We start from the raw sequence: 26,806 nt of genomic DNA, 5'->3' as shown, positions 1-26,806 counted from the left end.
TCTCCTACAGGTGAAAAGAGGTTGCAGATCTGAGCTATGGCACAGGGGAGAATCATACCCCCTCACACACTTTTATTCCCAGTAGACACCCCTCCCCCAAGTTGCTATTTGCTCTCAGGACACAGCCATTTGGGGGATGATCTATTAGAAAAATGTTACTGGGGAAAGGTTTCAACCTCTCTTGCACTGAGGTCCAGGTCTAAATTCCACCCTCACCCACAACAGCTGCTTTCAGCTTCAGCCTCCATGGGAAATCCAGTCACAGTTTTCCCATAATCTCTGCTAACTTGGCCCTGAGGAGCCTCAAACACAACCAGTCTAGATTCAGATAACACTTTACTCCCTCTAAATGTAAATAGCTGCTGCACTGTGTGTGTAAGCTGATGAGGATTAGGACCACTGTGTATGGGAAGAGGATACAATATATTCCTCTGCCATGGTCAACAAAAATTGCCTTCCCCCAACAACTTGCATAAGTGCCCATGGAAGTTTCCCTCCTGGGGCTCAGCTGGAAGCATGGATTTTCACTGGGATCACAGCACTATAAATCACTCTTCCTGGGTCCAGAGAGTTCCCCTCTCGCCACCATCTCTTCAGGCATTTTTTCCTAGCCAGGCTCACTTCTGGTGCACGAGCCAGGTTAGGGAAATGCAAATTCCTAAACAGTGTTTCCATTTCAACTGTGAAGGCTACATGGAATGCAGTAGTGAGAGAGTCATCTATTAGCTAGCGTCTGTGGCATTTCTAATAACAATGACAATTCTCCAGTGCCATTTTGAAAAAATGTGCTAGAACATGCACTCCGCTGCTCTGCTGGAACTTCTCACCTAGCCCCAGCATTTTGCTTTCAAAAGCAAAACACAGCTATGTCTTACTGAATATTTGGGTTTTTAACTCAAGTCTTCAACCCCTTGGCATCTGCCTTCATGAAACAACATGACTGATTGCTATTACCTGAATCATCAACAGTTTCAAGAAGGCCAGTAGCAGAGGTACGCTTGCGCGACTCAGGGCTCCGCAAATGCATGGTGTCATCATCTCGAATCAAAGTCAAGTCCTGCATGCTGAAACTCCGTAGCTTTTCAGACAAAACTCCCTGGCCCTTTAAGACACAATAGCTTGTTTCATTAGCTATATGCACTGCAGCAATCAGAATGCAACACAGAAGACATGCTGGAAAAGATTCAAATGGAAATTGAGGTATGAGAGCAAGAAGACATTATGTGAGGGACATAGCCCGGCCACAAATAAGAAAACAAGGCTGTCTTGTAAAAGTGTTTTTAAGAATAGCCCTAACCTGAAGGAACACCATAGCAGATAGCAGCAGCCAGCTTGGAGGAAGGGGTTTGGTGAAGGAATGGGTTTCCTTCCAACAGAAGGAAAAAGAGTAGACATTGCACATGGTATAAGGAATTACCTTTGCAGCTGCAGTAACTGCTGCATTGGCTGCCAAATTTAATCCTCGCTTGCCAACTCTCATCATAGTTTCATAACTCTTGTCACGAGCCTGGCTGATATACTCGTCGATTTCCTAGGATTTAATTGGGGGAAGACCATATTTCAATATTATTATTACATAACTGTCATGAATATGTACAGTTTAGGCCTAGGTTAGCATGTGAAGCCTGAACCAAACTAAGTCAGTAACGGAGAAGTGGCTAGCAGTTCCTAGCTGCAAGAATGTGAGTAAACAAACAAAAAGATTGTTGTCTCTCTTTTGCTGGCCAGAAAGGACAGACAACAAGAATTACAACCCATTGGAATGTTTAACACCTCAGTAGACTGAGGGGCACCTGATCAAGCGGAATGGAATGCAGCTATGGATCTCCAGTTGGGAGGGGTAAGAACTAGGAGGGCTAGCAACCGGACCCACTCCGAGAAGGTTCTGTCCTCAAAAGTTTCTGATTGGACAGTCTAAATAAGTATGAAGTCACCTCAGTACTATTAGCATAAGAAGTATAATAATGAGTGCCCCAAGGGGTGTGTCCAGTTCCCTTCTTGGACAGAGGTTTTGGGTGCAACATCCTGCACGCTGGAGCTCCATTGTCCAACATGGGCATCTGGCCTCACAGGTAGCCTGGAGCTAAAAGATCTACAAGAGTAGCTGACCTAGGTGAGAGTTAGGGATTAATAGAGATAGCCAGCTAGCTTTATTACTTTATTACTTTATTGCTATGTTTCCTAGATGTTTATGCCTCTGGCATTTGCTGCCTTATGTAACCTTACGTACTTAATAAACTCTCTTTTACCAAGTTGTTTCATTGTCTGTTGGGGACAAAGGTTCAAAATTCTGCCTAGCCATTCAGCAAGCTACCAAGTGCTCACTGAGGTCTAGTAACTTGAGGACTGAAGCTTTAATTGGAGAAAGAGCTCAGTGCCTGCAAGGGATAGGGTTAAGCCTAGAGGGTCTCAGTGTCCCTGGACTGAGGCACTGACACATACAGGTGATGGCAGTACTACTGGACGGGGGAGCCTTGAGGGCTTTAGGGTTTGAGAGCCAAGAGCACCCCAAAACTCCCTTAAGTTCGCAACATAGTGGCCTAGCGCTGGGATTTCGACTGAACTTTGTTCCCAAAAGTGGTTACACTTGAGGCAGAGGCAAACCTCTACAAAGATTTCAGTGGTTTGTTATTTTGGCAGTAAGGGCTATTCTGCCTCAGCAACATTAAACAGAACTAGCATAGGGCAGAAGACAGCAACATGATGTTCAGAGATCAGTTGCTTGATTTTGAAGAGGTGGAGGGGGCTGTGGGACTGATGCCAGTCAACATACTGGATTCCCAAACCCCAAGCCTAGTGGAAGAGGCTTACAGATCTGAGTCTGAACCACCTGTGACCATGAGAGGCCCCCGAGAGGACACTCAGGGGTGTGCCGAACTCAACTAATGGAGGAAGAGAGACAGAGGTTCAAAGCATGTGTGTCATGGAGTGCAGAGAACCAGAGCAATCCGCAGAGGCATAACATGCCAAGTTCGGCTGCCAGCAGGTCTGCTCTCAAATTTCAACAAGAGTTGGAGTGGACGGATGAAAGTGATGCAGAAAGTGATGAGGACCCTTGGATGTTGCTAAGCAGAGGCTCATGGCAAGGCGCTGTTGTAAAAGGACAAAAGGATGAGTGGACTGCCGTGCAAAAGCCAGCATCGCGCTCCACAGTAAGAGCGCAGCCTCCTTTACAACCGTCATCTGAGCCTGCTGTTGTGAACCCTGTGTTGCCAGCAGCAGTGCAAATGGTTTCCACACCTCCTCCATCCACTCCTGCACCAACAGCCCCACCGCCAGCACAAGTAGGGGGAGAAGGGAATGCCGCCTGATCTTCCCCAGGAGCTGCAATGCCCTCAGCAGGAGACTGGGCTGCTACCATCCATGCAGCAGTGCCTCATAGAAATGCAGATGGAGGATCCATGAGGACAAAGAAAGCGCCTCACAGAAATCCAGCATCTCTCAGATTCTAAGAATATTTTAGCTGATGCTTTGTCGCACATGTGGTATAGTGAAAATCAGCAAAGCACTAGTTCATAAGTAGTAACCAAACTGTATTAGTAAAAAGTCTGTGAAGTACTCTCCATGTAACCTCACTGTACCTAATGCTGCTAACACAAACTGCCTTATAGCTTTCATGGGCTTTATACCATTAGTAAACCCTGCTATGTATTGCTTCGTAAGTAACTGTAGAGTAAGCTCATTATAAGAAGTGCCCTGACCTGTGTGTTAGCAAAGAGTGGCTGAAGGTGTTGAACCTCTGAGTGTCTCTTACCAAAAGGGAGCATGTCATGAATATGTACAGTTTAGGCCTAGGTTAGCATGTGAAGCCTGAACCAAACTAAGTCAGTAATGGAGAAGTGGCTAGCAGTTCCTAGCTGCAAGAATGTGAGTAAACAAACAAAAAGACTGTTGTCTCTCCTTTGCTGGCCAGAAAGGACAGACAACAAGAATTACAACCCATTGGAATGTTTAACACCTCAGTAGACTGAGGGGCACCTGATCAAGCAAAATGGAATGCAGCTATGGATCACCAGTTGGAAGGGGTAAGAACTAGGAGGGCTAGCAACCGGACCCACTCCGAGAAGGTTCTGTCCTCAAAAGTTTCTGATTGGACAGTCTAAATAAGTATGAAGTCACCTCAGTGCTATTAGCATAAGAAGTATAATAATGAGTGCCCAAGGGGTGTGTCCGGGACTTCTTGAGCAGAGTTTTTGGGGTGTCGCAAACTGAGGCACTGGCACATACAGGGTGGTGGCAGTACTACTGGATGGGGGGCTTGAGGGTTTGAGAGCCAAGAACTCTGAGCACCCCAAAAAAAAGCCAAGTTTGCAACACCCCAAAAACTCTGCTCAAGAAGACCCAGACACACCCCTTGGGCACTCATTATTATACTTCTTATGCTAATAGTACTGAGGTGACTTCATGTTTGTTTGTTTACTCACATTCTTGCAGCTAGGAACTGCTAGCCACTTCTCTGTTACTGACTTAGTTTGGTTCAGGCTTCATATGCTAACCTAGGCCTAAACTGTATATATTCATGACAATAACATGGCTCTCAAACATGAGATGCACTCACACAACAGCCTTTAAGTCTTTTGAAGTGTATCACCTCCTCAGAGCTCAGACAATAACAAAGAACAGCACTTCTCAAATTTATCATACTGAACTTCCTTAGTCAAGAATAAAAGCATTCAGTTCTTCCAGGATGCCTATGCAAATCCTTCCTGTTCAATGACTACAAAGTACCCCAGGCATTATTATTAACATGTGTGCACACACACCCCTGCACTAATTAACTGCTGTACTATCTTCCATCAACAGACACAAGGATTAAGTCAAAAAGGGGTCATGAAGAAACCCACCCCTCTCACTTTGAAAATCATAAATATAGAACACTTCACAAGTTACTAAATAGTCTTGTTATTGGATGATGAAAGACTTGGGGGGGGGACATGTATAAGCACTTATTCACATGGGAAAAAATATATTTAAGCCATTTCTGCCTAACGCTGCATATACATAACAGTAGGGGTGTCCAAAGTTTTTGGCAGGAGGGCCACATCATCTCTCTCACCAGGGAAAAATCTCTGGGGGGAAATCACATCATCTCTGGGGCCCGGGGGGGGGGGGGGAAGGATTAATTTACATTTAAAATTTGAATAAATTTAAGTAAGTTTACATAAATGAATATATTAAAGATGAACTTCTATGAATGAATGGAGGTCTTGCAATATCTCAAGGCCCACAAAAGGCCTTGCACAAAGCAAGGCTGGCCTTTCCTTTGCTGCTGCTACTACATTACAGACATGAAACAGCAAGCAGTGGAGGGAGCCCTCATTCCACAGCTCACGAAAGAGGTCAAACAGTTGCCCTCACGCTGAGAGCAGTTGCGTTGGGCCAGTGCGGGTTTCAACAAATCTCTGGAGGGCCAGAGGCTTATTGGAGACTGGGGGCTCCCTGAGGGCCGCATTGAGAGGCCTCAAGGGCCGTAAGTGGCCCCAGGGCCGGGGTTTGGGCACCCCTGCACAACAGGGATGAAATGTGTACATCTGTGGGCCGGGTAAAAATGGGTTAAGCAAGATTAGCATCAAGCAGAGACTTGTCTTCATAAAACAGAAGAGGGAAATTTCATAGACTAACTCTGGAAGCAGTAAGCAAAATACTACAAGGACTATTTCAAGGAAACATGATGTAAGAATAGATGCTGATTTCAATGATGAATCCCAGAGGCTGGGTTACAGTAACCTGCATTATGAATATGACATGGGTCTGAATTAATCCCCTTGTATCAGTCAAAAGTCTTCATTTGATCTTCTGGACACTAACTTGTGCATCACTTTAAAGGGTTCAAAGTTATTAAAAATGATTCCTAGAGGTTAACATTATAACATGGCTCTCTAGCATAATATGAATTCACACAACAGGTTTTAAGCCTTTCAAAGTGCAACAAGTCCATATGATTTGGGCAATAACACAGCAAATTAAATCTTTTGAGATTAATCTTTTCTAGATACCAGTGGTGAAGAGATATCTAAATGGTCTAAATGGATTTCTAAATATTAGAGCAGTGCTCTCCAAACTACAGCTTTAGGGCTGGATTTGATGCCCGTGCTAGCCCCTCTCCTGCATGAACGGAGCTTACTGTTCCGCAGGGGAGCCTCTTATCTTCATTCCCAGTCTCCTCCAAATCTTGCACCGCCCAGCTGCCTCCATGTTCTGTCGCTCTAGCAGGTTTTGTTCCCAGATTTCCAGGCAGACGCAGCTGGCCAGCACAAAGTTTGGGGGAGATCGGGAATGAAGGTAAGAGGCTCCCTGGCGGGAACAGTAAACTCTGGTCATGCAGGGAAGACTGTTTTTGGCACACAGTTGTCTCCACCTTGGAGACCATTGGTCTAGAGAGCTCAGGATGGTGTAGTGGTTCAGTTGTTGGACTTAGACCTGGAAGATCCAGATTCAAATCCCTGTTCAGTCATGACGGTTTCTGAGTAACCTTGGACCAAACACTATTTCTCAGCCTAACCGACTACGCAAGGTTGCTGGGAGGACAAAATGAGGAAGAAACTATGTACACCGTCCTGAGCTCCTTGGAAGAAGGGTGGTATAGAAATGTGAAAATTAAATAAATAAATTCTGTGTTAGCCTCTCAGCCAGGTGCAAGAGTGCAGGGTCTTTACAGCAAAAACAAAACTCCATGTCAGGAGTAGCCAAACTGTGGCTTGCAATTCATATGTAGCTCTTTGTCATATAATGTGTGGCTCTTGGATATATGTTGGCTGAGCTCCTTTCTGCATCACAATTATGAAAGAAGGAAAATAATTTTCAAACTTAATAATTATTTACCTTATAATTATAATTTGTATAAATTATACAAACTTTATAATTATACCTATTTATAAGAGTCCACTGGATTAAAACATAAGTTTAATGTTCGTGGTGAGTGAATATATTTAAGAATTTAAATGCTTCTTAAATATTGCAGCTCTCAAACGTGTTTCTTATGGCTCTCAAACATTTGAAGTTTATCATATGTGGTGTTGCAGTAAGCAAGCTTGGCCACCCCTGCTCTATGTGAAATCAGATCCTCAAAAGTAGAATGCCGGACAAGTGCCTTTGATGCTTGAATCAGACAGGAACACCAGAATCATTTGACTCATGAGAGTACTGTCAATATTATACTTGCTGTGCCAAACTCAATTTTTGTCCACATTAACAGAATCCAAGAGAAAAGAAAGAATACACATTCCAAACTTTTGCCATGGGGGGAAAAATAGCACTTTTCAGGGATGGCCTCCTTAATGCTCCAATACTACAAAACCTCTCATACTTCTTGAAAAACATGTGGCAAAGAACCACATGTGGTACCCACACTCACCAACCAAATCCCTTAATGACTTTGTGTACCACAACTGATATGATTTACCTACTCAATTGGAAAGCCATCACTGACTTCAGCAGAGGGAATGCAAGTGGTTATTACTGAGTGAAAAATCCAACATATCCTTAAAGTGATCAGGTAAATGATCACTTTATATGATCATATTCCACTATGTATGCAAGTGACTTTGGCTGCAATCCTAACCATACTTTCCTAAGAGTAAGCTCCATTGAACAAAAGAGGACTTACATCTGAATAGACCTGGTTAGGAGATTGTGCCCTTAGTGAGCTCTCCTGCATAACACAGAGTTGTCATGTAGTTAAAGACATGAAAAGCTCAAAGGCATCTCCACTGAATTAATGCCCTGGAGCTCTTCAGAAGCAAAGTAAGCTAAACAAAGAATCTTCAGCAGCATCAGAAAAGAGTTAAGTCAATGCTGGAGAAGGCTTAAATAGATTCCTGCCAAAAAGATGATTGAAAACCATCAATTCTTGTGTCCCAGAATAAGTAAGAAGATTCTAGTGCTTTTTCAACAGTTTTACACCCTGAGAAAATCAGTGTTCTCATATTTGGAAACCTTTGCCTTAACTAGAACCCAGCATGATCCCCATGAAATAAAAGAAATGGGAGACTGATCATTTCCTGTTTGTCAGATCTATGTATTGTGCCAAGTAGAATCATGAGCTCAGACAGAGCTGGATAGCCTATGGCTTGTGAATCACATATGGTCTATCAGACTCTTTTTTTAAAGCCTTTGGGTATCCTAAAAAAATCATTAAATATACATCATGAGATTTAAAATGTGTCTCAAGAACCTGGTCCAGTACATTCCCATTTTCTAGCACTGCAACAATATATCCAATATTTCTAACTCACTAGACATGTTATCTATTAAACCCCAAACCCTTCTTGCACCATGATGCCACAGGATGATGATGGTAGTAAATGGTCTGAGCCTCCCAAGGTGTTATTCAGCACTGACTTGGATCACAATAAGGAACAGAGGCTCCATATTTCAATAGGCTCTCTGTTGCTATGCATACCCTCCATCTTCTAGAGCAGGGGTGCCCAAACCCTGGCCCTGGGGCCACTTGCGGCCCTCAGGGAGCCCCCAGTCTCCAATGAGCCTCTGGCCCTCCGGAGATTTGTTGGACCCCATGCTAACCCAATGCAACTGCTCTCAGCATGAGGGTGACTGTTCGACCTCTTGAGTGAGTTGTGGGATGAGGGCTCCCTCCACTGCTTGTTGTTTCGCATCTGTGATGCAGTAGTGGCAGCAAAGGAAAGGCCAGCCTTGCTTTGTGGAAGGCCTTTTATAGGCCTTGAGTTATTGTAAGACCTTCCTTCATTCATATGTTCATCTTTAATATATTCATTTATGTAAACTTATGTAAATTTATTCAAATTTTAAATGTAAATTAATTCTTTTTTCCCTGGCCCCCGACACAGTGTCAGAGAGATGATGTGGCCCTCCTGCCAAAAACTTTGGACACCCCTGTTCTAGAGTGAAGGGGCATAAGCCATATAAAAGGGGAAGGACCTAAACTTTCCCCATTAATTATTTTCTATTACCTAGTGACTGTCACTCCTTTTCTACTGTTAGCAGGCTCTGGGATAGCTCTGCCTACAATTTGTTCTGTGCTGGAATTACATCAGATAATGGAGAGTAGTTACACATCCATCACTAACTGCATGTAATCTTCAAACAATAATGGTCCCTGCAAAGCAAAGGGTCAACAAACTGAACAATGATGCTAAGGGGGTATCCAAATTGCCTCAGGCATGAGTAAAAATCACACAAAGGAGGATTTAGCTATTTCTCTTCAAGCTGCAGTTCCTTGTGTTGCATCAAATGATGCTCCAGAGCATTCTGTAATCTTCAGGTGTGACTTTTCATGGAGGCACAAGGATTTAGAATAGGAAAAGGGGGTAGCTCTTGTGCTCATGTGGAACTTCATGCATGGCCTTTTGGATCACAGGCCCTCAGGGAACCAAACCAATGTTATACAGATTAGAGGCACCATATTCTTATCAGCCTGCAAACTAAGGATGCACCCTTGCTCTCTAAAAGAAGCAATCACCATGCATTCATTGTGAACATGGATGTGCATGACTATATTAAGTTCTTTACTGCAACCTTACTGAATTTAATGTCACCCATCTTTCAGGAATGGTGAATGGGGCAATCTGAAGGAAGTACCTTCTCCTTATTGGAGAGCGTTGGGTGAACAAACTTCCTGTAGAGGACGCTGGAGCCCTTGGTGTAAGGAGAGAGCAGCCAGATCACAAATGCGATTTTCAGCTCGAAATAAAAGGGAAACCTGAGAGAGATGGAAAAGCTGGAATCAAGCTCAGGTTAGAGACAGACAAAGACCGACAGTTCAGAAAGCAGTATAGATGGGATAGGAAAAGGGAAGAAAAGTGAACTACAGATAGGACAGAATGAACATGACAAGGCTGGCTATAAAAGAAACCAAGCATACCCTTCCTTAGATGTACCTTCCTGAACTTTCCTTTTAGTCTTCTCCATAACCACACTAAACCCTTACATCCTGAGAATTGACTAGTGCAGTGATTTTCATACATTTAGCACCGGGACCCACTTTCTAGAATGAGAATCTGTCAGGACCCACCAGAAGTGATGACTTGACCAGAAGTGACATCAGGCAGGAAAATTTTTTACAATCCTAGGCTGCAATCCTACCCACACTTACCCAGGAGCAAGTTCCGTTTACTAGCACAGTTAAAAAAATATACATAATAGCTTGTTAAAACCACAGGTCTGTAACATTTCCCCAAATGAAGTTACATACCATGGTAGCATCAAGTCTAATATATTAAAAATAAAAGATTGAAATGAATGGGGACCCACATGAAATGGGCTTACGATCCACCTAGTGGGTCCTGACCAATAGTTTGAGAAACACTGGACTAGTTAATCAATTATTGGAGAGTCATGAAATTACTACATCTTTGGAGAATTACATCAGAACTGACCCTCTGCTTCCAAATGACTGTCCTCATCAATCCAGTGTTTACCCCATTCATTCAATTTGTCTTTTGGACAAGCTGATGGCTAGATATGCTGAACATTTAATGCACCTATCTCTATAAGCTTAATAGTACTTAACAAGATGAAGGAATCATTTCTTCCCTTAATATCTAGGCAGGACAAGTAGATTTCCACAATACAGCTCAATATTCTCCTATTAGAGATATATATTATGATGAACAAATCTTTCGCAAAGCATAAGCTACATAAAAGGCATGCAACAGCAGCAACCACTTTTTTCAGACCCAGAATCCAAACACTCAAAGATAATTTCTAGAAGAAAGTCTTCCCAAACCAACCCAGCAGTTTCTATTGGGTTACAGGTGCTTTTAAAAAGATTGTTGAAACTAAAATTCCAGGCTTCAGGGATACTCTGTTCTCATTCCCCAGAAGACTTTGGGTTTTTTCTCGATGTGGAGGAGAAGTAGTGAAGCAATTACACATTTTCAACCATTTCAAACAAGCATTCAATATATGTGGTACAGCATCTGACAACAGAATCTACTATAATATTTTTGCATAACAAGCCTCCAGAAAAAAACAATGTTCACAGGGCCAGAACCACTGTGAGAAGCTGAATATCTTAGTAAGAGCCCAGTCCTATCTAAATCCCCTGGCAGTGATGCAGTAGCACTGACACAGCTGCCACTGTATCCTGCAGGGGTTTTTTAACTGCTGGCAGTGTCCTTGGGATAAGGGGACAAGTTCAGCATTGATCCATGCAAGTGGACTGGGCACAGGAAGAGGGTGAGGATATGGTGCACACCAGTGCTGCTGGTCCTGATTCACCCATCCTGCCTTGTTCCACACTCTCCCTACTCCACCCCACCTTACATGCTCCAGTGGGCCTCACAATGACCATCAGTGCATACAGGAACACTCCAGCCTTCCCACCAACATGCTGGCTACTAGCGCTGTCACAAAGCACTTTACAGTGCTTTTGCGACAGCATGTGCTGATAGAACATGCATTCTGCTGGCAGAGGTCCTGCAAAGGATGGGACCATAAATCTTCCCATAACACCCAGCTCTAGATGGCTCGCTGAAAAAAAATTTAAGACACCAAGCAGCTCTCCGACTCATTTGCTAACAGGCAGAAATCTTACCATGAGAGAATGATGTCTGTGAGCGTCTCTGCTGTGGTGAAGAAGGCAAACACAATCCAATACATCATCCACTTGACCTGCAACATAGCCAATCCCGTTAGAAAACGTCCAGACACATTAGGACCCACCCTGAAATAAATTCTTAACAGATATTAAATCAAGTCATTCTGAAGCAATTTCGTACAAAGTTATTCCCATGATCCAGTGTCAGTAACTCAAAGTTTCAACTCAGTAGCTGTTATATTCCTTCTTCAATAATGTCCAGTAGCAGAAACGCCAAAGGAAAGAGTCAAGTCCCATATTAATATAAACCAAAATTCTGTCTATCGACAAATAATTTTCTCCCTCAAACATGTTTAGCTGTTCTCACTTGAGTTGTATCATTAGCAACATGAATATCCTTTTCATTAAATCAGATGAACTTCTGCACTGACACTTAGGTGGCAATCCTAACCACACTTTCCTGAGAGTAAGCCCCACTAAACAAAATAGGACTTACTTCTGAGTAGACCTGGTTAGGATTGTGCCCTTAGTTACCCATTAAGCCTGAGGCATCCTAAATGCAGTTTCTACTGCCTTCTTTACACTAAAATGCACATTTTACATCCCAATCAAGAAACCTGTGCAGGTACAACTGATTTGGAAAAATGGTTCCTTTTTTACTACATTGCATGCACTGTGCATAAGGATATAAACCTTGTACAGGTTGGGCCTATTTATCCGAGTTAGTTCCGTTCCGTGACTGATTAACAAAAAACTCGTTGTGCTAAATTCCATAGAGTTAAGCAAATAGGCTGCAGCCTGACACTTGCGGGTGGAAGGAAACTAAGGCAGCTGTTATCAATCCCCTCCCCTCTGCTCCTTTGCCTCCCCCTCTTCCCCCTTTCACAGGTGGGATGCTGGACTTTTAAGAGTCTAGTCCTATGCGTTTCTACTCAGAAGTAAGCCCCATTCTAGTCAATGGGGCTTACTCCTAGGAAAGCATGGAGAGGATTGTAGCCTAAATCTCATGCTTTCCTTGCTGAGAAGGCTTACTTGTGGGCTGTTTTGTTTGTGCTGGCTGGAGCAGGAGAGCCTACACCATCTCAGTGGGGGGGGGGATTTGGTAAGCACTCCCTGGGTTTTTAAAGCAATACCCTCTCCTCCCCCTCCCCACTGCCAGCTGTCCTGCTTCTTTCACAGGTGGAATGCTGAGCTTTTAAGAGTCCAGTCCTTAGCATTTCTACTCAGAAGCAAGCCCCATTCCAGTCAATGGGGCTTACTCCCAGGAAAGTGTGGCAAGGATTGTAGCCTAAATCTCATGTTTTGCTTGCTGGGAAGGCTTACTTGCTGGGCTGTTTTGTTTCCGTAGGCTGGAGCACGGAGAGCCTGCACCATCTGGGGGGGGCAGGGGGAGGTAGCAACATGATCCCCAGAATCACATCGCTAACGGGGTAAAGCGGGGTTAGTTTTACTTACTGAGGGCTGCTGGCAGCTGCAGAAGTTGCGGGGAACCCCAAGCAGCCCTCCGCAGGGCTCCCCAATGCTTAGAATGTTGGCATACAATATTAGAGTTGAAAAAACCGCTCGCCAAGCACTTCCTGGGTGCTTGGCGACTGGTTTTTCTCAACAGTCTACGTTAACATTCTAAGCATTGGGAAGCCCTGTTTGTGGCTCCCCACAACTCCTGCAGCTGCCAGCAGCTCTCAGTAAGGAAAAATAGCCCCCTTTCACCCCTGTTAGTGTTATCCTGGGGATCATGTTGCTACCTCCCCCCTGCCCCTTAGAGGAAGTTTTACACAAGCTGGTGGGTCACAACCCACCTGTTTGAGAACCAGTTTGAGAATTACAGCATATATTTTCAGCACCAATGCAGCCAATTCCAGGGTCATAACATGCAAGTATATTTGTTATTCCAAAGCAATCCTTTTCAAATCCTACTAAGCTTATCAAGGGGTCCTTAACAAGAAAATCTGTAAAGGCAGACCAGCTTCCTGAGAAACACAACTTGCTTACTACTACCGAACTTCATCTATAATATACAGTCATGAGACAGAACTGAGTGTTTTAGACTGATCACCCAATTCGAAAAGGACACTGATCAAGTTTCAGGCCTCAGCATTTTCCCTCATTAACAGCACAATCCTTTGTTCACTTACCTGAAAGTAAGCTCCACTGAACACAATGAAACTTACTTCTGAGCAGATGTTTCAGATTGCTTAATAACTAAATGCATGCCCCAGAACATGCCTCAGAGTCCTCTGTGATGGGCTGGGGTTCCATGGCAAAACATACAGGGTACTACAGCAGATGAGTTGATGCAGAAAGGATTCCCCAAGGATAGAAAGTTTGAAAGTCACTCTATTAAGTGACTTAAGAAAGCACACAATTGAAGAAAGCACACAAGTGAAGAGTATCCTGCTGCACCATCCACCAAACTTAAAGAGAAAGTATTGCCATTCACCTGCTAACTGGGTAAGAGGCACTTTTTCAAGTGGATGCATCTCTCATTTAGCAGAGGGAGAGTAACTGGCCCTCCTTACCCCAGCAGTGTCTTTTCTAGTGGCTGCCTGCCAGTGTTCTTTTGCATCTTTTTAGATTGTGAGCCCTTTTGGGACAGGGAGCCATTAGTTATTTGATTTTCTCTGTAAACCGCTTTGTGAACTTTTTGTTGAAAAGTGGTATATAAATACTGTTAATAATAATAATAATAATTCACAAACCAGTCCACCTTTTCTCTCCTACTTCACTTCTTATTTGTCTGTTCCTATGTTGTGCCAAAGAGACTCAAATTCTGAGTTAAGACCTAATATATACGTGATGATTAAACATTTCAATATTTTATAAAATATACAAAGAATGGTTTTACAAATGTTCATCATACATTCTCACTGAAATACTCGACCTTTGCCCAATGTGGACTTTTTTTTAAAACTAGGATGGCTAGAAAAAAAGAAGAGGGAATTGAGAGAGTGGGGAGTAAAGAGAGTAAAGTAACGAGTAAAGATGCTTAGGAACAGGAGAATAAGTTGTGGGGTAGAAAAGATGAGCTAGTTTGTAAATTTTAGTGATTCCACAGACATGGGGAAGGGTTTTCCCATGGTGACAAGAATGCAGAGGGTTAGTGCTTTCTAGCAAGAGATCTGAAGCAGAAAGAGGTCCTTTTGGTTTGCAATGTTTCCAGCTGCTGACTCAACTACTGGTGGTAGAATCATCCTGTTGCTAATGCACTAATTGAACTCCTTTATTTTAGCTGCACACAAAACGTATCTGTGACATAGCAACTGAACATCAGAGAGATGAGATAAAGCATCATTCAGTGAAAACCGCAAAGATGTTGCTATTTTTGCTATGTTTTTCAACTCTTTCTTTGATCATATTTGAAAATAAAATGGGAAAGAGGCTATTATTTGGAAGGATTTTTTTGTCTCAGCCTCTCAAAATCATACAGAACAAGAAAAAAGTCAGAGCCTCTACCACGGCATTTGAGAAAAATGTACACTTTTCTGTAAAGAAAAGGAAAAAGGAAGGGGAAAATTTAACACACCAGAATCTTATCATTAATCAGAACACACAATAGCAGGAAAAGCTGAGGAAGGAAGGAACAATTCAGTTAACTGAAGCATGTTCCACATTATGCAGTAGCATAGCCAGATGAGGGAAACTCTATTTGCACCCTTTGTGCATGCATTTGAAGATGCTTTAACACACGCTAGGCAAAGCATTTTACAGGTACACCTGAAATGTTCTGAATGCGAAGAAATCTTAACTTGGAAAAACAGTTGAATAAAAATGAAAGTCAAAAGGAACGGAGAGTGAGTTTCATAGACTCACAACAATGATGGGTCTTATACACCTTAGAGACTGTCTAATCCACTCCTGCGCTGAACTAGGCCAGCTGGCCTGCACTGTAATCAATGCAGGGTTGGGGCTAGCAGCAACACAACCTGGGGCAAGGGGAATCGACTCCCCTTCTCCCAGGTAACATGGCAGTGGCCTGAATGAGGCTACTTGAATTTGTGCCGCCTAAAGAGGTGGCACAGATCCAAGGAGCCTGGCAGAAGGCCAGACTGCTCAGGAAGGGCATTGGGATCAGGCCTAAGTGCCACCGCCGCCCTCCCCCCCAGAACGAACACAACTTTGCTGGAATTTATAGTCTAAAAAGAAACTTCTCTTGCTTTAGGACTCCAGAGTACTTCAAGTCTGAATATTATTTAAAATTAAAAGTTTTAAACAACCAGCCTTGTATTTTGTAACAACAACCGCCTTGGGTGCCCTTCGGGGAGAAAGGCGGAATACAAATCCAATAAATAAATAAATAAATTTTCCTTTTGGAAATTGCAGTAGGGCTACGTAACATTCAGTTTAAATATATAATTCTATCTACAACTCTATTCCCTAAATATTTTTACAAAATAGCTGGCCACTAACCATCAAGGGAATTTCATACTCTGTGAAGCTATTTTGAGATAAAAGCTGACTCAAGAAAGGACCAGCTCTGGATTAAACCACACTTGATACTAGAAGCATCTCTACATCTTACACTTTTGCTTCTTTTATACTGAAATGAAAGGCAAGGGGGTCTGTGTGTGGAGGGGTCTGATGGGACCTGTTAAGCCTTTCCCCTTACATCATGTTACCAATGAAAATCACCTACTTGAAGATGCTACTTGCCTCATGGAAAAACTTGAGGAATGCATTTACATGGTGGTTATAAAGTCCTTGTGCAACTTTAAACTTTAATAACTGTAGATAAGCACACGACAGAAGCATACTGTAAATGGCATATAAAAGCGGAATCTGAAAGTTTTTTGCGCATTTGTTGTTAATTTGTGTTGTTAATTTTGGGTTAAGTTTTATTTCTTTTCAGATCCTTCAACTGATTGAAAATGTTGATAGAAGAAGCAGGGCTGGCCTTAGGAGGTGGGGGGTCCAACTGGAGACATTTTTTGCAGGGCCCCAGATTCACAGCCAAGATGTGTAGAATTTTAAATACATAAATAAAATTAATTATAGACTTTATATCTCTATGGTAGAATGGAAGCAATCAAAATATGTGCTTAAAAAGTGCAAGTGAGAATAGAATAAATGGATCTAAGCATATTTTAATATAAAATTACATACAAGTAAGCCTAAAAGTAGACAAACAAAATATGTAGGTTAACTTTGAAAAGTAAATACTTATGCAACCATTTGTTTTAGTGACTATGAAATGATTAACTAAAAATATTAATTTTATTTTTACCCTAGCGCAAGGGGGGAGCCCTTGGGCATGGGACACAACTGGGAGCAACTGGTCCAACTGGCTTAAAGCCAGCCCTGAGTAGAATAAAAGGTAAACTATGTTCTATGACTCACAGAACTGAAGACCATAACAGCTCTGAGAAGATTCATTACAAGAAAGATGCACCACACAGGAACTCAATTAACAATTGGATGAAAAAGTTTAGAGAAACTGAATCCATGATTGATGAACCACAAGAGACAGTGAATCAATGAAGAGTTGGAAATTCTGTTTGAAAAATGTTTCACAAAAGATGACAGGTAAAAAAATGTTAAAAGGCTGAAGGTTAAAAAAAATCAAATCATATTGATTTAAAATGTTAAGATATCAGCTTTCATCTGTTGTTTACATTGTGCTTCTATCATGTGTACATCTAAAGTTGTTTAAATTTGCATTAAGACCTTATAACCACCCTGTATAAGCGAGCAGTATTACATGCCTCAATGATGTCTCCTCTTTAAGGATTGTTCACTGAAAGCCACAGCTGATATCCAAGGCTTGTTCTTAGCTCTGCTTCCTCCAGTGCAACTAGTTCTCTCTGTGTTGAGGACATCCTGTGTGAAGGGAACAATAGCCCCTATTCATCTGGCATAAGGGGCTCAAGATGTGTTGCCTTGTAAGTTATCTATCTGTATTTGTGATGGGTGACATTGGCTTTCACATGTACATGGCCCTGGGTGGATTCCAGGAGTGCATGATCCAGGCCAGACTTGAGGCATTTGAATTGGGCAAGAGACCTCAGGTCCCACAGGCCTCAAGGAAGGTCACAACTTTGGGGCCCAATCTTATTCAACTTTCCAGTGCTGATGCAGCCTGCCAGTGAGGCAAGCACTATGTTCTGTGGTGGTAATGGGCAGTCATGGAGCCTCCTCCAGATAAGAGAATATTTATTCCTTTATACTGTGACTGCATCAATGCTAGAAAGGCAGATAAGACAGGGCCCTTAGCCTGCCAGAGCAATCACTCTCCACCCCATTAGCTTGCTTGCTTGCTTGAGAGAACCCTTGCCTCTATTTTGTTTCTTTGGAAAACTGCATGACTGATTGCACCTTGCTTACAGAGCATATCTGAACCTGAACAAATAGCCATATCTTGAGATCTACGGCTCTATGGCCAAATCTAATCAAAAATTGTATGTTAATTGGGATAGTGGTTTCCACAGCAATCAAGAGTTTGTAGCTGCACCCTTGGCAGGATGCAAAACAATAAAGGGAACCAGTGCTGGCCCAGTCATGAAGCAAGCAATGTGGCTCACATCAGTGGGGAAGGAAACAGCAGATTTGAGGTGCTCTTCACTCTGAATTTGCCATTGCCTTCCTACAGTCCATCCACTGCAGATGAAGCTGCACTAGTCCAATTCCTATTTGCTACTTCCTTAAACAGAGTGTAAAGGGATGTGGTCCCTTTAAATTTTAAACTCCTCACAAGAGCATTTCCCTACCCTCTCACCTTGCTCCTTCCATGCACTTATCTGAATTTCTTATTTTCAGAAAAGAATCACATGACAGAAGGCGTGTAGTAAGGAGGTAAGAGCCTTTTTTTTTTTTAAGAGGGAGAAGCACATTCAAGCATACTCACCCCAGCAGACGTAGTTATGGCAAATCAGGAGTGACTCTGGGTGGTGAACCCAGTTGGGCTATCTCAGGAGGCACTCATCTTGATGCAGGGATGGGCAATCAACGCAAAAAAGAAAGGTCCTTCCTTGATTAGCTCATTTCACAAACGCCTATGCTTTCCTATGGGAATTTAAGGTGTAAGAAGCTGGGTTACAGACCCCTTTCATTCTTCTCTAGCCTTCCTCCTTCTCCTCTCCCCCCATTTCCCCATCCTGGCTCCAACTGAAAAGCTGATATTCCAGTATACACTGAGCAGCCGCCCTTTTGTAAGCCACAGTACTGCATCCCTTTCCTCAGAAAAGCAGCCTGGGCTCCCTTTCGTTGCTTCCTTCCCTGGAGCTGGTTTGCTTTTTAAGCCCTTTTCTGCTCCCCTGCCCCTTGCAACTGAAGATCACCAAGACTTGGCACCCTTACCCAACAATTCCAGTAAATAACCTTGGCAGATACAGATATGCAACTTTGGCAACCTTAACTACTGACTCACAATCCCCTCCTGTTTTCTGTGGCTTGTATGTACAGTCAAATTATTGACAAACTTAGTGCTTCTATCCTCTCCTTTGTGTGTATGCTTTGTGTGCTTGTGAGTCTATTAGCCCAATCCTAGCATGCCCTGGAGCAGGTAGGCCGACTGGCCTGGCCCACATCCAGAGCAGGGTTGGGGTTGAAAGCAGCTTAGCCCGGGACAAGGTGAATTGCTTCCCTTTACCCTGTGTCATGCTGCAGCAGCCCCAATGGGGCTACCTGGATCTACTCCAGGCTGCCCAGGACCAGGGTTAGGATCCAGCACAAGTGTCAGATCCTGGTCCCACCCCCTACTGAACTGCTGCCCGCCTATGGGCCCACTCACCCCCACTGCCCTGGAACGGCTCCTTTCCACCCTCCCTCCATCCCCCTGCACTGGCCTGACTCAGTTGGCGCAGGTTTACCTCTTGTGCCAGTTCTGCAGGGCTTACGCTGGCCTCCCTGCTCATTTGGTGGCATGAAAGTGCTTTATGGCACTTTCACAACACCACTGGGTTGGCACAAGGGACTTACACCGACCCAATCTCCCTCTTTGGATGAGGCCCTAGGTTAAACTATTTAAGGAGAGACCCGAGATCAGCTCCAGGCCTTGAGAACAAAGAGATCCCTGCTACCACTTGATCACTTCTTGGGGGCTTGGGGTATCAGTTAGGACCAGAGATGGGAAAACCCAGTGCAGTTTGATTCGAGTTTAGTTGCCAAGTCACCGCCCGCCCCACAACTCCACTCAAAAAAGAGTCATAACTTTCCAAGTAGCCAAGTCTCCCTTTAGTGACTCTGAAGAACTTGAGTCGAGTCGTCCCCTCCCTTTTAAAAGCCTGCTGTGGAAAAAACAGGGCTGCCACTGAGCAGTGTGTGCGCGCGTGTGTCAAAGTTCTCTTTACTCACTCCACTGATGTCCCCACCCATCTGTAAACAGGGCAGGAAGGACTACACAAGAGCAGGGACCAAAGCGGCAAGACAGAGGAGGGTCATGCACAGCAGCTGTGAGGCTTACCAGGGTGACCTGGCTTTGCAGCCCTACTCAGAAGTAGTCCCATTGTAGCTCGTCCTTCAGTGGGGCTCTCTCCTCGCAACGAGCCAATAGAATCCACAAGGTGTGTGAAACGTCTCCCCCCACCCGCTTCCCCACTTACTTACTTCCTATCACAGATGAGCAAGAGTTTTCTCCTGTCTCCCCTTTCCTGATAGGATGCATTAACCCTTCCCTGCCTTGTGGCTGGAATTGTGGCTGCTCATCCCATCAGAATGCTGGCCCCATGAGGTATTTCATACTGCGAAAACAGTAAGCAAGCACACCCACACACAGGAAGACTCGAGTCTGCACAAATGGGGACGAGTGCCAAGTCAGGGAACTCCTGACTCAAGTGTTTTTCAGTCTTCCATGCAAACAACATACAAGTCGCTGAGTCATCCAAAATTCACACAACCCTGGTTAGGATAGTGGTTCTCAACTTGTGAGGCACGGCTCCCAAAGAAGCCATGGATACCAGCCAGGGAAGCCGTGAAGCACTGCAGAAACGTCTGGAAAACTGTGGTTTGTTTGCACTTTTAATTCACAGAAGAGGTGAAATTGGGAAGAAAGCTTCATTGGGCTCATGAAACCCAATTTCTGCCTGTCACATAACATAATGGGGAGCTGTGGCAAAAGGTCACAAATGGTCAAAGAAGCTGCAGGTTGAAAAAGTTTGGGAGACACTGAGTTAGGAGTAACTGGACAGTAGGAGAGACTAGCCCACTGCAAACGAATGAAGTGATTTCATGTCCTGCTGAGCTACTAACTTCTTGACTGTATTTATTTATTTATCTATCCTTTCTCAGTTGTTTAGCCAGCATTCACTGTGATTTACATAGGTAGGCTAGTCTAAACCACCATTTCTGAATGGAGATTTTACAAATATATTCTGTGAATCACAGAATCCTCAGTCACCAGATGTTAACCACACTGTGAAGGCATCTCTGGCTGTGTGACATCAAGATTAAGTAGTCAATCAAATCAAGCCTAGAAGGTCCTCAAGGTCTTTCTGTGTTCTTTGCCAGCTGGCCTTCTCACACACTCCTATGCTTTTCTCACTGTGTGACTGATCTGCCCAACAGCGACTCCATCTTGCCCCAATGGGTACTGCAGCATGTCACAGCCTGGCATTCTGTCTCCCACCAAAAAACAGATTCTCCTGATTAGCTCTTCAAGAAGTACTGGCAGCTCATCCATCAGTCCAAACATCCAAATTCAGACTACAAAGAACACTAGCTCCACCACAGTCTTTCATTATAGCCAGAACCCTGCTATTTCTCTGCTTCTCTCTCTTTTTCCTCACCACTCTCCCTATTTTCAACCATTTCTAGCTTCACCCAGGATAATCCTCCTGATTTCTCTATGTATTGCTCCCTCTCCCTTCCCTTTTCCTTCCTGAGGCCATTATGTACCCCCCTTCCCCTTGTAAGAATTTTACCTTTCATTTTATTTTTGATCCATTGTTTAAAAAGCTATCTTGCAACTTCCACCTTGCCTCCATTCTTTGTGTTTGCCATTCCACTAAGCTGTGTCATTAGCCAATGCGCTCAATCCCTGCACATTAAATATATTTCCTGTACGTACATACTACACAGGTCTGAAAAAGCATGCCTGGTAACAGATGGGTACTATGAAGGAAACTGAGGACTTTATCTTCCTTAAACAAAGGAAGGTGAGGTATGACGATGAGAAAGTAACACAGTGAATTTGGGGAGTAGGGATTATAACATTTGTGGGTGATTTTCTTTATCAGCCTTCAGTTCCCAGAGAGCTCTGTAAACTACCCCGAATCTGCTCCTTTTATTTCCAGACTGATTTTCACTTCCAAAGCAAACTATTATTCAGTAGTTTGTGGAGGAAGAGGTATGTATTACAGAAATATGGGAATGGGGAGGAGTGGGAATGGGAAAGTTCCAAAATAGTATAAAAAGAAGAGGATTTGCTGTGGTCCATAGCAATTCCATCTCCCTTGAAGAGTTTCATGTCTATCTCACAACCTGTGCCAGGTGCCTCTTTTTGAACCCAATTATGACAGAGCTACTTTTGACCCCAGTCTTAGAAATTTTACGTTACTCCAATTTCCATTCCAAAAAACACCATACCAGGCACAGAACTTTATGGGCTCCTTTGCAATCAGAGATCTGTCCCAAAATGTTTCTGGACTTACGCACATAGTAGGTCACCCTCAAAACTTAGTATTTTATCCTGAATAGCCTGAGGTCATTTCTTGGTTAAAAGAACCACCAAGTACTCCTTTGCCATGCATAGATCACTATCTGATTGTGCTTTTGGACTTCTCAAATTTATGTAGGATAGGTGGGGTAGTTGGGATGACCCATCCTCAAAGGCTCATGGGTCCAGAGGATTCTTTAGTGGGTTTGGCCAACTACCCAGTAAAACCCCTAGTTGGAACAAGAAGCTTAGTCATATGGTTGACATAACTGCCCCAAGACTCGCTCTTCCCATAGCACAGATTTCCCCATGGAAATTTATGCAAGACTATGCAAGCAATGAGGTTGTAAAGATGACAGCAGGAGTACAGGTAGAAGATAACTACCAATTAATGCAACTAATTACAGCATAGAAACATTAGAAAACTATTGGCAGTGATGTGGAGGTTATGTGGCAAACATCTTGCACGTCCCAGAATTTTATCAAGCTTAATTTTTGCAAGAGATTAAAAGATTATAAGCAACTGGCCCTTATCCAATGGAAAAATGAGAACTCACAGTTCTTCTAAATTCTAAGCTAGAATCTGTCTAACTCTTGATTAAAGCCATCTAAGTTAAAGCCTCACCACACATTGTGGCAGAACATTACTTAAATTAAAAGAAATGCATTATTATATTGGCTATTTTGTTTTCTGTCAATTTCTTAATTTTTCTTCATATGACATTTGTCTTTTTTCAGAGTCACTTCATGAACATTTCTACTGAGCTGTCCACCACAACCCCAAAATTTCTTTTCTGGATGATCACAATCAGTCCAGGTGCCACCAGTGTGCATGTGAAGTTGGGGGTGTGGTTGTATCACGTCACATTGAATCTCACTTGTCATTTTGTGGTGGATTATCCAGATCCATTTCAGTCTAATTTCCATGTGGAAAGAAGGACTGAAACTGTCATAGTCACCCTGGTGGATAACCTATGTCAGAAGAATCACAGGAAAAACATGATCCCTATAAGCATGTTGAGACCTGTTAGGTTAAATATTTAAAATATCACAAACCTTTTAGAATTCTTTGAAAAGGTCAACAGGCATGTGGATGCAGGAGAACCCGCAGATATTATATATTATATATCTGGACTTTCAGAAGGCATACGACATGGTCCCTCACCAAAGGCTACTGAAAAAACTCCACAGTCAGGGAATTAGAGGGCAGGTCCTCTCCTGGATTGAGAATTGGTTGAAAACCAGGAAACAGAGAGTGGGTGTCAATGGGCAATTTTCACAATGGAGAGAGGTGAAAAGCGGTGTGCCCCAAGGATCTGTCCTGGGACCGGTGCTTTTCAACCTCTTCATAAATGACCTGGAGACAGGGCTGAGCAGTGAGGTGGCTAAGTTTGCAGACAACACCAAACTTTTCCAAGTGGTGATTGTGAGGAGCTCCAGAAGGATCTCTCCAAACTGGCAGAATGGGCAGCAAAATGGCAGATGCATTTCAATACAAGTAAGTGTAAAGTCATGCCCATTGGGGCAAAAAAATCAAAATTTTACATATAGGCTGATGGGTTCTGAGCTGTCTGTGACAGGTGGTGGTGGACAGGTCAATGAAAGTGTCGACCCAATGTACGGCGGCAGTTATGAAGGCCAATTCTATGCTTGGGATCATTAGAAAACGTATTGAGAACAAAACGGCTACAATTATAATGCCATTGTACAAATTGATGGTAAGGCAACACCTGGAGTATTGTGTCCAATTCTGGTCGCCGCATCTCAAAAAGGACATAGTGGAAATGGAAAAGGTGCAAAAGAGAGCGACTAAGATGATTACGGGGCTGGGGCACCTTCCTTATGAGGAAAGGCTACGGCGTTTGGGCCTCTTCAGCCTAGAAAAGAGACGCCTGAGGGGGGACATGATTGAGACATACAAAACTATGCACGGGAAGGATAAAGTGGATAGAGATGCTCTTTACACTCTCACATAACACCAGAACCAGGGGACATCCACTAAAATTGAATGTTGGGAGAGTTAGGACAGATAAAAGAAAATATTTCTTTCACGTGATGGGGGAAGGGAGGGGATGAGTGAAGTGCTGATGGATTGTTAGCCTGCTGCCCTGTCTCTCTCTCATTAAGGAGGCTATTGTTAAAGGACTGTTCAGTTTTTAAAACTGATTTTAAAGGGATGCATTTTTCCCCTTCTCCAGGGATCAGCACATTCTTTCTCATTTGCAGGGGCCATTCGTGTTGAGTCAAATCCGTGTATAAAAGATCTGTAATATGCTGGACCTGTACATATCTCCTCCTTAAGAAAGAAGAGATACTCCTCTTTCATTTATACTTAACTCGCCCCTCAAAACATTTAGGTGCATTAATCAACACAGTTTGATCTAATTTATGAATATTTGTGAAACCACCAACCAAACAGGTAAGTTCATCTTATGTTAATTTATTAGATGTAAGAAGACATCAGCTTCATTTTGTACAGCAAAGCACAGAGGACTAAAAAGAGAGGTACACAACAAGTAAAAGATACACCATTGTTCCTCAGACTAAATCAATCTATTTTGGTTCTGGTTCTAGATTTATCTCAATTAATCAACCCATGCACATCCCCTAAGCGACTGAACTGTACTGTATCCAAAACTCATTTTCACAAGTGATGGTAAGAATGGTCCAAATTTCCCACTTAAAAAAAAAAAAAGAGAGACAGAGAAGTTCTATTGGATTACAAAACTTGTTCCCATCCACTTCCTCTTTCACAAAACTTCCAAAAATAGTGCATCCCACATTAGGTAGCATTCTTGGCATCACATGTGAAAATGTTCCAATATTCTAGATGGCAACATTAGAATAACTGGCTCTACTAGAAAATGGCAAGAGTGCTAGTGGTCATTTGTGAAAAGGATAAATAACGTGAGAGGCACCTTTCAAATTCTCCCACCATTTGTGCAAGCATGTGATAACACAAAGGCAGTTTTTAAACGTGCACTGAAGGCCGTGCATGAAGGCTGTGTGCCAACATCTCACCCTTCTTTCATTTTGCATGACCTGTTGAAACATATTATTAGCCTCCAGACTAGTCAAGTAGGCTGCTCTAGCTGTAAGCTCTACAAGGAGGAGGGTGATTAAGTGCAAGAGAGAATGCAAATCAGCTGGAGCAGTGGTGACATCATCAAGGCTATGTAGGTGATAAAGAAGTTCGCTTTTTAAGCCACTTGTGAAAACACCCAAAGCAGCTCTCTGGGAATGTTCACATGTAAAGCTTAGATGACTTGATGCTCAAATAGGTTCTGCTATGCAGTTTTGAATCCTAAACTGACAAGCCTCAACATTCAGCCTGTTGTCACCTACTCTATCAAATGCACACACATAATTGTGCTTTTTGAGTGAGTTGTGTAATGAGGGTTTCAGACAGGGCAGCTTTGTTCTAGGGCCCAATCCTGGTTTCCTGCCTGTACACACATTGCACATGGATGTCTGAGGGCGGGGAGGAGCTGAAGGGCAGGAGGGAAGCAGGAGGGTCTCTGAAGCACAGGTGTGACCACCGCCTCTCACACTTACGTATTCCTTGACATTTTTCGTCTTCACGGCCTTGTAAGAAGAGTAAGCCGGGTACAAGGTGCCAAAAACCAGCCTGGAATAGAAGGGAACAGGGAAAGAGGGCTGATTTATTCAGGGTTGGGCTCCAGACCCGCATCGCCCCGGCCATCTCTCTCCACACAGCTGCCAGCACAGGGATGAAGGCCCTGCTCCTCTTCATCTGGAGGCACAACCCAGCTTCACACCCCCCCCCCAGGCCCACCAGGTGCTGCAGCCCATGGACACTTATAAGAGCACAGGCGCTACCACCCGTGAAAGGTGGGGAGGCAGAGGTCCCAGTGTCCAAGCAACGCCCCTGGGTTGCTCTTGGCACCTGCCAGGGCAGGGCAGGGCGCCGTTCACATCTCGCACACAAGCCCAGGGAATGCCAGGGCGCCCTGGGGGCCCTTTGGGAGCCCACCCGGCGGCGGGTGAGCCTGGTGGGCCCGAGAGGGAGGGGGGAGAGACGGAGATGCCTAGCCAGCCCCAGTCCCAGTCCCGTCCCCATCTTCATCCCGTTGCCTAGCAACGGGTAGAGGCCGCCCGCCCTCCGCGGCCGCCGCGCGCTTACACCACCAGCCGGGAGATGATCCAGGACACCATGGCGAGGGCGAGACTTCTCCGGCGGCCGGCAGGGTCTCGGCAGCCGCGTTTCAGCACCGGCCGCAGCGGCAGCGAGGCAAGGGAGAGCGCTCTTAAAGGGCAGGTTCCTGCAGCAAGCGGGGCCCCGCCCCTCTTCCTTAAAGGGGAGGAGCCGGCGCCGAGTCGGAGGGAAAAGGGCTGCGGACCGCATTCCAGTGCGGTGGCGTAGCCGGAGGGGGGCGAAGCACGCAGGCTGGCTGCGAGGCGGGCAAGCGGCCCTTCCCTTCGGAGCCATTCCCGGCGGGGGGAGCAAAACGGAGCCGTACGGCCGGGAATGGCTCCGAAAGAAGGGGCCGCTTGCCCCCCGCCGGCTACGCCACTGTCCACAGCAGGCAGGCAGGCAGGCAGGCAGCAGTCCTGGAAGGAAGGAGATGCTGAAACCAGGAAGGTGCAAATGGCAACAGGGGGCAAAAAGGAAGCTGGTTCTTCAAAGGAAGAAGAGCACTGAAACACAGCCCAAGCCTCTCCACACTTTCCCGGGAGTAAGC

At 44.1% G+C, this 26,806-nt stretch overlaps 1 protein-coding gene across 1 annotated transcript in view; it reads right to left on the bottom strand.

The window, feature by feature from the left end:
• The window catches only part of REEP2 (receptor accessory protein 2), a 36,182-nt gene extending 9,862 nt beyond the window's left edge, over positions 1 to 26,320 (bottom strand). The window contains exons 1-6 of the mRNA XM_066615736.1: positions 26,248 to 26,320; positions 25,659 to 25,731; positions 11,516 to 11,592; positions 9,559 to 9,679; positions 1,418 to 1,531; positions 955 to 1,102 (exon numbers count right to left, since the gene is read on the bottom strand). Of these exons, the coding sequence (XP_066471833.1) occupies positions 955 to 1,102; positions 1,418 to 1,531; positions 9,559 to 9,679; positions 11,516 to 11,592; positions 25,659 to 25,731; positions 26,248 to 26,279 (565 nt within the window). The 5' untranslated portion in view covers positions 26,280 to 26,320. The remainder of the gene's footprint in view (positions 1 to 954; positions 1,103 to 1,417; positions 1,532 to 9,558; positions 9,680 to 11,515; positions 11,593 to 25,658; positions 25,732 to 26,247) is intronic.
• Positions 26,321 to 26,806: the final 486 nt, after the last annotated feature.

The sequence above is a fragment of the Tiliqua scincoides genome, chromosome 2 (genome assembly GCF_035046505.1).
Source record: "Tiliqua scincoides isolate rTilSci1 chromosome 2, rTilSci1.hap2, whole genome shotgun sequence".
Lineage (NCBI taxonomy): Eukaryota > Metazoa > Chordata > Lepidosauria > Squamata > Scincidae > Tiliqua > Tiliqua scincoides.
The sequence above is the reverse complement of the archived record's forward strand: the minus strand, read 5'-3'. Positions and strand labels throughout refer to the sequence as shown.